Source organism: Haliotis cracherodii, unplaced genomic scaffold (genome assembly GCF_022045235.1).
Source record: "Haliotis cracherodii isolate W230 unplaced genomic scaffold, xgHalCrac1.p SCAF_23, whole genome shotgun sequence".
Taxonomy (NCBI): domain Eukaryota; kingdom Metazoa; phylum Mollusca; class Gastropoda; order Lepetellida; family Haliotidae; genus Haliotis; species Haliotis cracherodii.
In genome coordinates this window covers 8770249-8783602 of record NW_027266279.1, presented here as the reverse complement: position 1 = coordinate 8783602, position 13354 = coordinate 8770249, and the positions used below count along the sequence as shown (strand labels likewise).

The 13354-nt window shown below is 43.3% G+C and overlaps 1 protein-coding gene across 2 annotated transcripts in view; it reads left to right on the top strand.

The window, feature by feature from the left end:
* The window catches only part of LOC139471683 (adipolin-like), a 70933-nt gene that overhangs the window by 39644 nt on the left and 17935 nt on the right, over positions 1-13354 (top strand). Inside the window, exons 2-3 of one of the 2 annotated variants that reach the window (XM_071254134.1) lie at positions 8280-8402; positions 10171-10282. In XM_071254134.1, coding sequence (XP_071110235.1) covers positions 8280-8402; positions 10171-10282 — 235 coding nt within the window. Of the gene's footprint in view, positions 1-8279; positions 8457-10170; positions 10283-13354 lie in introns of both variants that reach the window. The other variant, XM_071254133.1, reaches the window with a different exon arrangement.

Below are 13354 nucleotides of genomic sequence, written 5' to 3'. Positions count from 1 at the left end.
ATCTAAAGACATATTTTCATCTAAAGACATATTTCCATCAACAGACATATTTCCATCTCCAGACATATTTCCAACTACAGACATATTTCAATCTTCATTTTGTTTGTTTGTTGTTTAACGCCGCACTCAGATATTTTCTGTAAATAATCGAGTCTGGCCCATTCAAAGCAGTGATTGAAATCATGAGCATCGATCTACGAGATTGGGATACGATGACATGCATCAACCAAGTCAGCGAGTCTGACCACCCGATCCCGTTAGTCGCTTCTTACAAGCATGGTCGTATTTCCATCTGTAGACATATGTTTATCCTTTTCTCGTGTTTTCAACAGTAAAGGCTTCTTGTGACCCCAAGCGGAGTAACCAAGGATGAGTTTCATTTTGTATCCATGAGTAGATTCGAACCCGGAATTCGTTCGTTAAGAGCGAAGTCACCAACTACTTGAGAGCGCCTATATTCACCGAGAACATTATAGGCCATTCAGAACATTAAAACTCGTCTAACAAAACAAAAACGCAAACTCGTAATGTCGAAATAATGTTTATGTCAAGTTCAAAATTATCCTAAATGTTGATATTAAACCCTTTCGTAGCTGCCGTTACCTCCAAATTCCAAGGTTTTTCTAACTTGGAGAAAAAGATAGAGACGCTCCATTGTAATTCAACAACTAAACAGACAGAGACATAGCTGTGTCGTTGATCATGGGGTTTGGTGAACTGTATACTTTCTAAATTTGTTTTTGTGTATATGTGGTGTCATTTGAAGAATGTGGCAGGTATCATATTGATTGATACTCCTTCAGTCTGTATAAGCATTCTTCCAGCGTGTGGCGGGGGCGTCGCATATCGCCCTCAGCTAACACTCATACACACATGGCGATGGGGTACGTATTAGCGCTGTTATTGTAGGAAAGTCGAACTCTTTATACACAAATATAGACTTCCGAATGGAAGTTCAGCGCTAATTGCACACGCATATAGTTAGGCTTAACCTAACGTTTTGAAATTAATTTTCAACTTTTAAGCTGTTGCATGAAAAAAGTACAATATTACTGATATTTACTTAAAACGGTTAATAAGGCTGATGGGCGATGGGGCAGCGAAGTAATCACCCGAAAGTCCGGGTTTGAATCTCTACTAGGTTTCAATGTGCCAAGCCTATTCTGTTGCCTTCAGCCTTGAAGCCCCCGTTATATCAAAGCAGCTGTAATACAATGCAATTTCAGCACATTATATAACATATGTTAAATCTATATATCATATTAGCCCACATATATTTGTCATTAGAATCTCATTATCACTCGATGCCTGGGGACCCTTTAATATGTGTCAAGATGTGCGTAGTTCGAGACAAACGATTCCGATCGTGGGTTTGAATCTCGGGTCGCCCGGATGACGTTTCTGGGGTTATAGTACCATACCGTACTCGTGGGCGTCACTAACGTGGTAATTATATAACGTCAGAGCAGGAGAAGAACCAGTCTTGATTATCCGCCGAAACATATTCCATTTGGCGTAAAGGGCAATAAAGTTGTGAAAATTATATGAATGTACCACTGAAAATCAGTGATGACACCAGATACTGGTGAAAAGGGAAGCATGCCCTGCCCAACCGGTAGCACCCGCCATTCACACAGTTTGCATAAAAGCGTAAATGTTTGTTTCCATGGCGGCCAGTAAACAAACCAGACAATGAAGTAATCGATGGACCAGAAAATCCAGTGACACCATAGCGCATTTACTGATTTTGTGACGTCTTTTTGTCTCTTCTGCCAACACGAAGCTGGAACGCCCTGAAACGCAATTGTGTTACAAAAATTCGAAACGGCGTTCAACTAAATTAACTCACCCCAATTAAAAAAACATAAAAACAGTTTTTGACACTATCCCTCGGCCACCCTCACTCCAAGTTTAGCTTCCGCTGGGGGTATACGGTGCACAACTGAGTAATTCAAACAGCGTTCTTCCGGATATACAGTTTTCAACCAAGGTTCACGCAGTGAGAAACAAATGTATTATTTTAATCCTGACAAGTTGAGTAGCCGTACTTTACCAATATCACGTGACAAGTTGTATATATGTTAATGACGCCATTTTGACTCTGGCATCACGGTACGCTCATGGCATGCTGGGTAGAAGTGGTTTGTTTATTTACCACTGTTATGAGGGGGGTGTTTAAAGAGTTGTAGCGGTCAGAAAATATTTTATTCTGACAAAGGACTTCATGAAAATACACACGATGGGGTAGAGAAAATGTTTTGGTAATAAATCGCTGTATATATATTTTAGTGAGTTATAAATTTAACGTCGCATCGACATTATTTCATACAGCGACGATAACAAGTTGAAATTATTACAACTGAGTCATAAATGCAAAGATTTATTTATAAACAAATTTTTCAAAGTATATATTTGTAGTGGCTAAGTGCTTCATACTTCTTGTTCCTGCAAGAATATATATATACTTTATAGCACTTACCGTGTATTCTTGGAATGTTACAATTAGGATTCTATACGAAGGATTTCCCGAGGTGGGTATAGGAGGGTGGGGGTTGTTTGTGGGGGTGAGGGTGGTCGGGAATATGGCTTCATGGAGGTTTGGTTCGAAGGGGTTTGTGGGGCTGGCCTTGTGGTGGTGACGTTATTGGTGATGTGGTGGTGGTGGTGATTTGGTGGTGGTGATGTGGTGATGTGGTGGTGTGGTGAAGGGGTAAATGGTGATGTGGTGGTTGGGTAAGTGGTATTGTGGCGGTGGTGATGTGGTGGTGGGTTAAGTGGTGATGTGGTGGTTGAGTAAGTGTTATTGTGGCGGTGGTGATGTGGTGGTGGGTTAAGTGATGATGTGGTGGTTGAGTAAGTGGTGATGTGGTGGTGGGGTTAGTGGTGATGTGGGGGGGGGGGGGGGGGGGTAGTGGTGGTGGGGTGAGTGGTGATGGGGTGGTGGGGGGGGTGGGTAGTGGTGATGTGGTGGTGGGGTTAGTGGTGATGTGGTGATGGGGTGAGTGGTGGTGGGGTTATTGGTGATGTGGTGGTGGGGTTAGTGGTGGTGGGGGGGGGTTAGTGGTGATGTGTCGTTGGGGTTAGTGGTGATGTGATGGTGGGGTTAGTGGTGATGTGGTGGTGGGGTTAGTGGTGATGTGGTGATGGGGTGAGTGGTGGTGGGGTTATTGGTGATGTGGTGGTGGGGTTAGTGGTGGTGGGGGGGTTAGTGGTGATGTGTCGTTGGGGTTAGTGGTGATGTGATGGTGGGGTTAGTGGTGATGTGGTGGTGGGGTTAGTGGTGATGTGGTGGTGGGGTGAGTGGTGGTGGGGTTAGTGGTGATGTGTTGGGGGGGGGGGGGGGGGGGTAGTGGTGGTGGGGTTAGTGGTGATGGGGTGGTGGGGGGGGGGGGGGGGTAGTGGTGATGTGGTGGTGGGGTTAGTGGTGATGTGGTGATGGGGTGAGTGGTGGTGGGGTTATTGGTGATGTGGTGGTGGGGTTAGTGGTGGTGGGGGGGTTAGTGGTGATGTGTCGTTGGGGTTAGTGGTGATGTGATGGTGGGGTTAGTGGTGATGTGGTGGTGGGGTTAGTGGTGATGTGTCGGTGGGGTTAGTGGTGATGTTGTGTTTGGGTTAGTGGTGATGTGGTAGTTGGGTGTGTGGTGATGTGGTGGTGGGGTGAGTGGTGGTGGGGTTATTGGTGATGTGGTGGTGGGGTTATTGGTGATGTGGTTGGGGGGGGGTTATTGGTGATGTGGTGGTGGGGGGTTAGTGGTGATGTGATGGTGGGATTAGTGGTGATGTATCGATGGGGTTAGTTGTGATGTGGTGGTGGGGGGTAGTGGTGATGTGGTGGTGGGGTTAGTGGTGATGTGTTGGTGGGTTAGTGGTGATGTGGTGGTGGGGTTAGTGGTGATGTTGTGTTTGTGTTAGTGGTGATGTGGTAGTTGGGTGTGTGGTGATGTGGTGGTGGGGTTATTGGTGATGTGGTTGGGGGGGGGGGGGTTAGTGGTGATGTGATGGTGGGGTTAGTGGTGATGTGTTGGTGGGTTAGTGGTGATGTGGTGGTGGGGTTAGTGGTGATGTTGTGTTTGTGTTAGTGGTGATGTGGTAGTTGGGTGTGTGGTGATGTGGTGGTGGGGTTATTGGTGATGTGGTGGTTGAGTAAGTGGTGATGTGGTGGTGGGGGGGGGGGGGGGTTAGTGGTGATGTGGTGGTGATTTTAGTGGTGATGTGGTGGTTGAGTAAGTGGTGATGTGGTACTGGGGTTAGGGTGTTTGGGAGGGCGGGGGTTAGAATAGGGAAGGTACGTCTCATACCACTAAATAACCACTGAGGTGTGAACCCCATTTCTTTTGTTACCCACAGTTATAAGGTTAGAATATTGCTAAAAGCGACGACAATAAACTACTTTCTAACTTTGAGCGAAACACTAGCAGTTATATAGACTACTCGTTTTCATCCAATGTTATTTAATTGGTCTAACGTCTTACTTTGAAATAATCGAGAGCAATAAAATCAGCTATGTTTCAATGGGGAGGAATAGATATTACAAGTTCGCTGTACGTTTCCAAACTTTCTTCACTCTGCGATTCTCCCTCTGCCTCTCTCCCCTGACCCTCTCCCTGGGCCGGCGCACGTGGCAGCCAGACCCGGTGCCCCGCCGGCCGCCAAGTCGGCTTTCAACAACCTGTTTGTTGACAAAAGCAGATTGTATTCGCTGTGCAATGAATTAGCACCATAGCTGGACTCTGCGTCTAATTTATCCAATATTATGATATAAACACAGTCTGTTCCCGGTGGATGTTGACGAAATGAGACTTCGTACTAAAGATGTCTGCCACAGAATAATATATTCCTTGAGCAGCGAGCATCATCTGTCGGGGATTGGCTAACGTGACTTCTTCAACGTAAATTGTTATTTCAAAGTGTAGATTTAAACAGAAGCGTTACTTGTGCATGTCGATTTGTTTTAACTGGTCGAATGAGTGAGTGAGTTGGGTTTAACGCCCTTTGAACAGTAGTTCGGTAATATCACGGCGTGTCAGCTTAATGTGGGAGGAAAGCCCGAAGTGATGCAGGTCTCAGACGTTTACCACTTCGGTGAAACCCACGAGCACGGGTATGGTGCTGACAAACCTAGCAATATAATCCGGATATTCTCTGGCACTTATATGTGAGAATAGTCGCTTATCACTAAGCCGCCTGTATAATTAACTCAGTTAAATCAAGCCCGATTAACTTATAAAATCAGGTGTATCAAACACGCTTATATAATAAACTCAGTTGTATCAAACCCGCTTATATAATAAACTCAGTTATATCAAATCCGCTTATGTAATAAACTCGGTTATATCAAACCTGTTTATATGAACTGTCATCTCAAACCCGCTTATTTAACAAACTCAGTTATATCAAACCCGCTTATATTATAAAATCAGGCACATCAAACCTAGTTATATAATAAAATCAGTTATATCAAACCCGCTTTTATAATAAACTCAGTTATATCAAACCCGCTTATATGATAAACTGGCATCTCAAACCCGCTTATTTAACACAGTTATATCAAACCCGCTTATATTATAAAATCAGGCACATCAAACCTAGTTAATAATAAAATCAGTTATATCAAACCCGCTTATATAATAAACTCAGTTATATCAAACCCACTTATTTAATAAACTTAGTTATATCAAACCTGCTTATGTAATAAACTCGATTATATCAAACCTGCTATTGTACTAAACACAGTTATATCAAACTTGCTTATATGATAAACTGTCATCTCAAACCCGCCCATATGAAAAACTCAGTTTTATCAAACCCGCTTATATAAAAAAATCAGGAATATCAAAACTACTTATTTAATAAACTCAGTTAAATCAAACCCGCTTATGTAATAAACTCGGTTAAATCAAACCTGCTAATGTACTAAACACAGTTATATCAAACCTGCTTATATAATAAGCTCATTTACCTCAAACCCGTTTATGTGATAAACTCAAATACCTCACACCAACTTGTGTGATAACACTGCTATCTCAATAACCGGTTAATATGATTAAGTCAGTTATGTCACACCCACCTGTATGATAACACTGTTATCTCAAACCGGCGGATATGACGCACACGGTTTAAACTCGGAGCGACCACCTCAACCACTGGGCCAGCCCGCCGCCCGGTGCCTATATTAGCGATACCCCGAAATGTGTATTTAAATACAACCCGCTGTTCGTTCCTACAAATATTATCACACGAACGTTTTCTCACAGATTCCTCGGAACAGAATCATATTTATCTCATTATCACGCGTGACCCTGTCCTAGACCGACCCGCAGTTGATAACGCTGGCTTTGTTTATTTCACATCAATAAAATTCTCTCAGATCTTCCATTTGCTGGTCGTCTAGGTTACCAGGAGTTGCAGTACTACGCGGAATTGCGTACAAGTGTGGAACTACTTTTTCATATGGTTGTAATACTCCGCATAATGATGTTTACCTATTTTTCGTTTAAATATAGCAATTAGGATCAGGCGTAGCTCACCCAAGGACTGTGACCATACGCCTAATCTACCTTCTTACAACAAATACTCCAATAAATGTATTTTCTTTACTATACACTGTATATTCAGTGCGCACGTTGCCCTCATGGAATATGAAATGAAAATAGGATACGCCCACCGTTTAGTTTTATTTGGATTTAAGAATTACCAAATGTTATACTTTGGTGTAAAATTACTTTACAAAACTTAATCGTCTTTTGTTACGACCCAAACGGGTCCAAGGTCTCAAGTACGTTAGCACAATGATGAATTTCTGTGATGTTGGTGTTATTTCTCAGAATGGCGAAAGCAGTGGTAAATATATCATCCGACGTTTATAACACAATCTCTCCAAAAGTCAAGAGGTCGTGTTTTTGATGAAACGCGGAAGTCATTTTCAATAGATTGCTTGTTGATGGGAACAATCTGTATAAAACACAAGCTCCTCTCACGATTTGCGTCTGCTCATGTGTAGACATAGGTAAAGAGTTGCGAATGACCGTTCTTGAGTCGATCTTCAGTCTGTGAGGAGAGATCACCGCTGTAGGTCTTGCGCACGGCGGTAGATCGCGAGAAGAGCTCGTTCCGTGAAAGGGTGTACTTAATTGTCTCCTCCACCTTCCATAGTCCGTCTCGCCGTAAAGGTTATTTAATGGCGAAACGACTTATTTGCTTTGAAACAACACTGTAAAGAAACTACATCGACTGTTTGGCGCTTCGTAACCAGCTTTGCCACTTGATAAAATGTCAGCCGACGACATGTGACGCGGTGAGACGGTGTGACGTCACTAAGGCCACATTGTTTTTAAATCCGAGAATGCTTGAAATGTTTCTGTCAGCATTTTTTATGCTGCCCGACTTATATCATTCTCGTTTGAAGAGTGTCCAAAAGTGTAAAAATGCGGAATACCATGCTCTTGGTTTGTTCTGAACTGAAAATACGAACGAAGACAAGTTACAGCAGCCATCAAATGTGCTGTTTTCCGAAGAAGCAACGCTTAACCAATGTTGTTAAAATGCAATCCCCTCAAGATGTTTTTTTTTTAACTGTTAATGAGTGTGTTTTTAAAGTTTAAATTTAGGATAGATGCCCTGGAAACATTTCGGCTCCTTTCAACGCCGTGACAACGAAATTGTGCGATCTGATATGAAGGCATTGCGGGGCTGATGGAACATATTCGGTTCAGCGCCTCTATCATGACCCAATCCTAAGCTGTGATTGTTTCCTTTCCGAAGGAGAGAGTGAGTGAGTGAGTGGGTTTAACGCCACCTTGTACAGTATTTCAGTTACATCACGGAATATCATGGGTGCTGTTCTTAGACCTTTACCACTTTGGTTCAACCAACGAGCGCGGGATTGGTGCTGGCAATCTAGAAACACACTGAGGGCGATCCGAGATTCGAACCCACAATCTTAGATCCCGGCACAGGAAAGGGACGCTACTCACAGTGAACTGATGCGCCTTAGAGGCCTGGCATGGACGTGATTACATACTATGGTCTGAGAAGAATGAATGGTTGCCGTTTTCACAATATTCCCTCAATATCACGACAGGGGACACCGGAAGTAGGCTTCATGCTGTACCCGTGTAGGAAATCGAACCCGTTCTTCGGCGTGGCGTGATATTTAGCTTCATTCTCATCATACGTTGACATGGATTATGGTGATGACATTGGGTATATTTTGTTGATGGTTTTCGATCAATCTGATACAGTTACCATGGGTATTTTTCAACCATTGCCTTCTGTTTTAGGAAATACGAACGCGACCCCCGCTTGACCCCAAAGGCAGCTGGTTAGAATTCGTCCGCCATTCAGACAGGATAAACAATAGGAAAATGTCAAAGAATAAACGGAAGAAAAAAAGAAAAACATTGGTAAGAAAGACAAGCCAAGGCTCCCTTTTGCGTTCCTCTGAGCCGAAGGCCCAAGTGAGTGTGTCCGGCGACAATTCTTTTTCTCTTAACTTTCTTAATTCTTTGTTTCTGGGAAACAAGCGAAACTAAACTAGCATGTCCTGTGTCACATTACTCACACACACACACACACACACACACACACACACACACACACACACACACACACACGCACACACACACATATGCACACGCACGCACGTACCGCTGCATCAGCCTTATTGCGTCACTACCCCTTGTAGGCAAAATCTGGTAGCATATTCTTACCATTGGCAACATTGCCCAAGCCCTATGTTGATCTTGTCCGCTAATCGTGGTGACATTGTCCCTCATGTCGATATATTGCCACCCGTGAAGATCCGGGGAATAATAACTCTTCAACAACCCATGCTTGTCGTAAAAGGCGACTAACAGGATCGGGTGGTCAGACTGGCTGACTTGGTTGATGCATGTCATCGATCCCAATTGCGTGGAACGATGCTCATGGTGTTAATCACTGGATTGTCTGGTCCAGACTCGATTATTTACAGACCGCCGTCAAATAGCTGGAATATTGCTGAGTGCGGCGTTAAACAACAAACAAACAAATATATTGCCCCTAATCATGTTGAACGCCCCTACCCATGTTGATATTGTCCCTGCCTGTCTTGATATTGACCCTGGCCATGTTGATATTGTCCCTCTTCATGTTGATATTGTCCCTGCCCATGTTGATATTGTCCCTGCCTGTCTTGATATTGACCCTGGCCGTGTTGATATTGTCCCTCATCATATTGACATTGTCCCTGCCTATCTTGATATTGACCCTGGCCGTGTTGATATTGTCCCTCATCATGTTGGTATTGTCCCTACCCATGTTGATATTGTCCCTGCCTATCTTGATATTGACCCTGGCCATGTTGATATTGTCCCTCATCATGTTGATATTGTCCCTGCCCATGTTGATATTGTCCCTGCCCATGTTGATATTGTCCCTCCCCATGTTGATATTGTCCCTGCCCATGTTGATATTGTCCCTGCCCATGTTGATATTGTCCCTCCCCATGTTGATATTGGCCCTGCCCATGTTGATATTGTCCCTGCCCATGTTGATATTGTCCCTGCCCATGTTGATATTGTCCCTCCCCATGTTGATATTGTCCCTGCCCATGTTGATATTGTCCCTGCCCATGTTGATATTGTCCCTGCCCATGTTGATATTGTCCCTCCCCATGTTGATATTGTCCCTGCCAATGTTGATATTGGCCCTGCCAATGATGATATTGTCCCTCATCATGTTGATATTGTCCCTGTCCATGTTGATATTGTACCTGCCCCTGCTCATATTGTCCCTAAACATGGTGATATCACTTTGTTGACATTAATTAGCAGACAATAGTCACCCCCACCCACCACCCACTCCAGAACCAGTACACAACCACCCCAACCCAACTCTCCCACACACACCCATACACCAACACTCCTGAACCAGTACACAGCCACCCACCCGACAATACACACACACACACACACACACACACACACACACACACACACACACACACACACACACACACACACACATAACTCAGCTGAATTTATTTTACAAACATTCAAGTTTTCAAGCTAATCTTTCGTGTCTACTTAAAATATTATACTACTGTAAAATACTTTCGTTTACCTCACTGACAATGTCAGGTAGTTTCTGATTGCATGTTACACCTGTGCGCCATCCCCGTGTTTCTTCCAGCACGGCCCCATAGGTCCCCCCGGCCCGCCTGGCCCCCAGGGTCCCGCAGGTCCCCCCGGGGCGGTCATCACCAAGGAGGAGATGCTGGCAGAGTTCAGAACAATGGTTAAAGGTGAGTAGAGTTACAGGGAGACCTCGCTAATATAGACGATGTCCTTTCTACCAAGCTTCGGAATATTTAACCGGTTTGAATTGCGAGTACCGAGTTATGGTGATTGTGTTCATGTGGACGCTATGACTAGAAATAACAGTCCATATAAACAGAGTTTCACTGTATTTGAAATTATTATGTACAATCATTGGATAGCTGTATGTGATCCTTAAGTGAGTGAGTGAGTTTAGTTTAACGCCGCTTTGAACATGATTTCAGTTACTAGTATATCACGGCGTGAGAACATTGTAGGACTAACGCCCGAAGTGGTGCAGGTCTCAGACGTTGACCACTTTGGCGATATACCCGCGCGTGAGTATGGTGCTGTTAAACCTAGAAACATAAACAGGGCGATTCTTGGATTCGAACCCACGACCTATGGTTTCTGGCATGCCTAGGGATGCGAATTGCGGCACCAACGGACACGTGTCCGGTAAAATGACCATCTTTACCAATGTGTTGTTTAAGCCAATACCCATCCTGACAGTTTAGATCGAAGTTTTCAAAGTCCTTGTCGGTATTTTCCCTTCATAATGTCACCGTAACACAAAGGCAGACGTAAGTGTGATCACATAAGTTGGTGAACACCAATCATAATGCAAATATCGACTGTATGTCATCAAAGATTCGTATACGACACACCACACACTTGCCAAGACCAGTAGCTTAATGCCGTTTTAATACCAATGGGGTCTAATTTTCCTCTCTCTTTTGTACATTATTATTCCTAAATGGAGAATAAACTTACCCACACATTGCTAATTTTTTTATTTAATATGAAACAGCCCATTTAAACGTCAAGAAAAGTACAACATAAATTGCCAACAAAAATACGGCAGTTTTGAATGATGTTCTTTAAAAATATAACAAATATCTATAACAATGTGATAAATAATGACAAAAGTGTCTTTAACTGTGTTTGAAACAAAAAGAGGGAAACAGACAAAACTCGTTCGTTTCGTCCGCTGGAGACCTTCCTCATTTTGTCGTCAACAAAAGTGTGACGTCATATCATATCAATGGCCAGTTACAACGGCAACCAGCTGTGTTTGCAGATCACGGCTTGTCCCCTCTGCCGATATCGCTTTGATAACATAGTACCTGTTTATGTCTTTCTTAATTGCCATCGACCTGCGAAGGATTACAAACTGCAAAGACGCCGATATACCAATATTTGCCAACGACTGTTACAGTATTTGCTATGACTGTTGCGGAAGTGTACCCCTTGTGGTGCCCAGACAGGCAAACTAATGGTCGCACATATGTCTTAACCCTCCTCCTACTGACAAGAGGTCCACAGTCCACTTAAACGATTCATTCGTAGGCAATTCCATCCAAAGGACCAGTTCAGAAGTCCACCAATAATGGTTTGTCGTTCTGCATACCGCTAAAATGTTTGTTTTGCACACGACTCGTTTCTGGTAACTACAATATTTGACCTCGGATTTAAGTCCGGAAACGGAGTGTTTCAATGGTCAGTGGTTGTTTAGTCGGTAAGGTCTTCGAAACAAAACAACGCGACCGGACACTTGACGTTTGTATGGTGACGCTGACCTTACGTCATGTTGTTCCTAACGATGTAAGTAGAGTGGTCAATACTATATCTTACCGCTCCATGTTTCTCATAATAGTCAGTGTTTACTTAACCAGCAACTTGGCTACTGAGCCTCAGCCACAATAGTATTATGAGGAGGAATGTTTGAGGTCTTGAGATGGACAAGAGCCGTACAAAGGTCGATGTTCCTCGAATGATCGATTCGTTGTGGAGCAAACATTTCTAAAAATTAAACATTTTTTATAAACGATTAAACTGCACGATTCCTAGAAAAATATCTTTCACGTTTTTCGCGTTAATCAGAGTTAACTTTGGTCCCCGGAACATATGATTGTCGTAAGAGGCGACTGGATGTATCGGGTGGTCAGGCTCGGTGACTTGATTGATTGCGCGTAATCGTACATGTATCCAGGTGGCAGGGATCGTTGCCCATTATATTTTTGGTTTGTTTGTTTGTTGTTGTTTAACGCCGCACTCAGCAATACTCTAGCCATATGACGGCGGTCTGTAAATAATCGAGTCTGGACCAGACAATCAAGTGATTGACATCATGAGCATCGATCCACGCAACTGGGATATGATTAGATGCATCAACCAATATCAGCGAGCCTGACCCTCCGATCCCGTTAGACGCCCCTTACGACAAGCATAGTCGCCTGTTACAGCAAGCATGGGTTCCTGAAGATCTATTCTACCCCGGATCTTCACATTTATCCATCACTGAATTGTCTGGCCCAGACTCGTTTACAAACAGTCGTACATCTGGAACACTGCTGAATGCAGCGTTCAACAACAATTAAACTAATCATTGTGTTGTAAAAATTATTCAAATGAAAAAAGTTTCAGTTGAAATATTTTATTTGCACATACTGGATACTTTTGGATTTTGATCTGAGCCAGTCAAATGTAAACACAAAAAACACAATCTCCTGGAGATCAGATATTTTACTCTCGAGAAGAGTCTGTATCCCTAAAGATCTGAGAACATCGCCATATTAGGTCGCGCCAGGTGAAACCTGAGCGAACTTTGACCTCCCACAGTCAGTTTTCAAATAACTCGGCATTATTTCGTTACCGCCGCGAATCAAAATATCGATCTCTGCCAAGAAAACCGACACAGAATACAATATGCCCGCCAAAGTAACACGTTTGAGTATAGATGCCATGTTGTTCACAAACGACAATTATATAGAATATGTACATCAAAATTATAGCGCGGCATTATATTTTCGCGCTCAGATTTCCTCGATTATATTTATTTCGCGTGTGGTCCTCCTGATTCGACCGCCGATGGAGGTGTGCTAAGATCTTGACGTGAGGATAGAGGTATCGTATCGGACTAAAATAAACACAAAGAAAAAAGTTAAGCAAAACCTAATATATTTCATTATTGTTTGGTCCCAATATTTTTAACAGTCATGAAAGATATAATTACGGGACGCGTGACGAAAGCTCACGTGCCATGCATGGTATGCCCG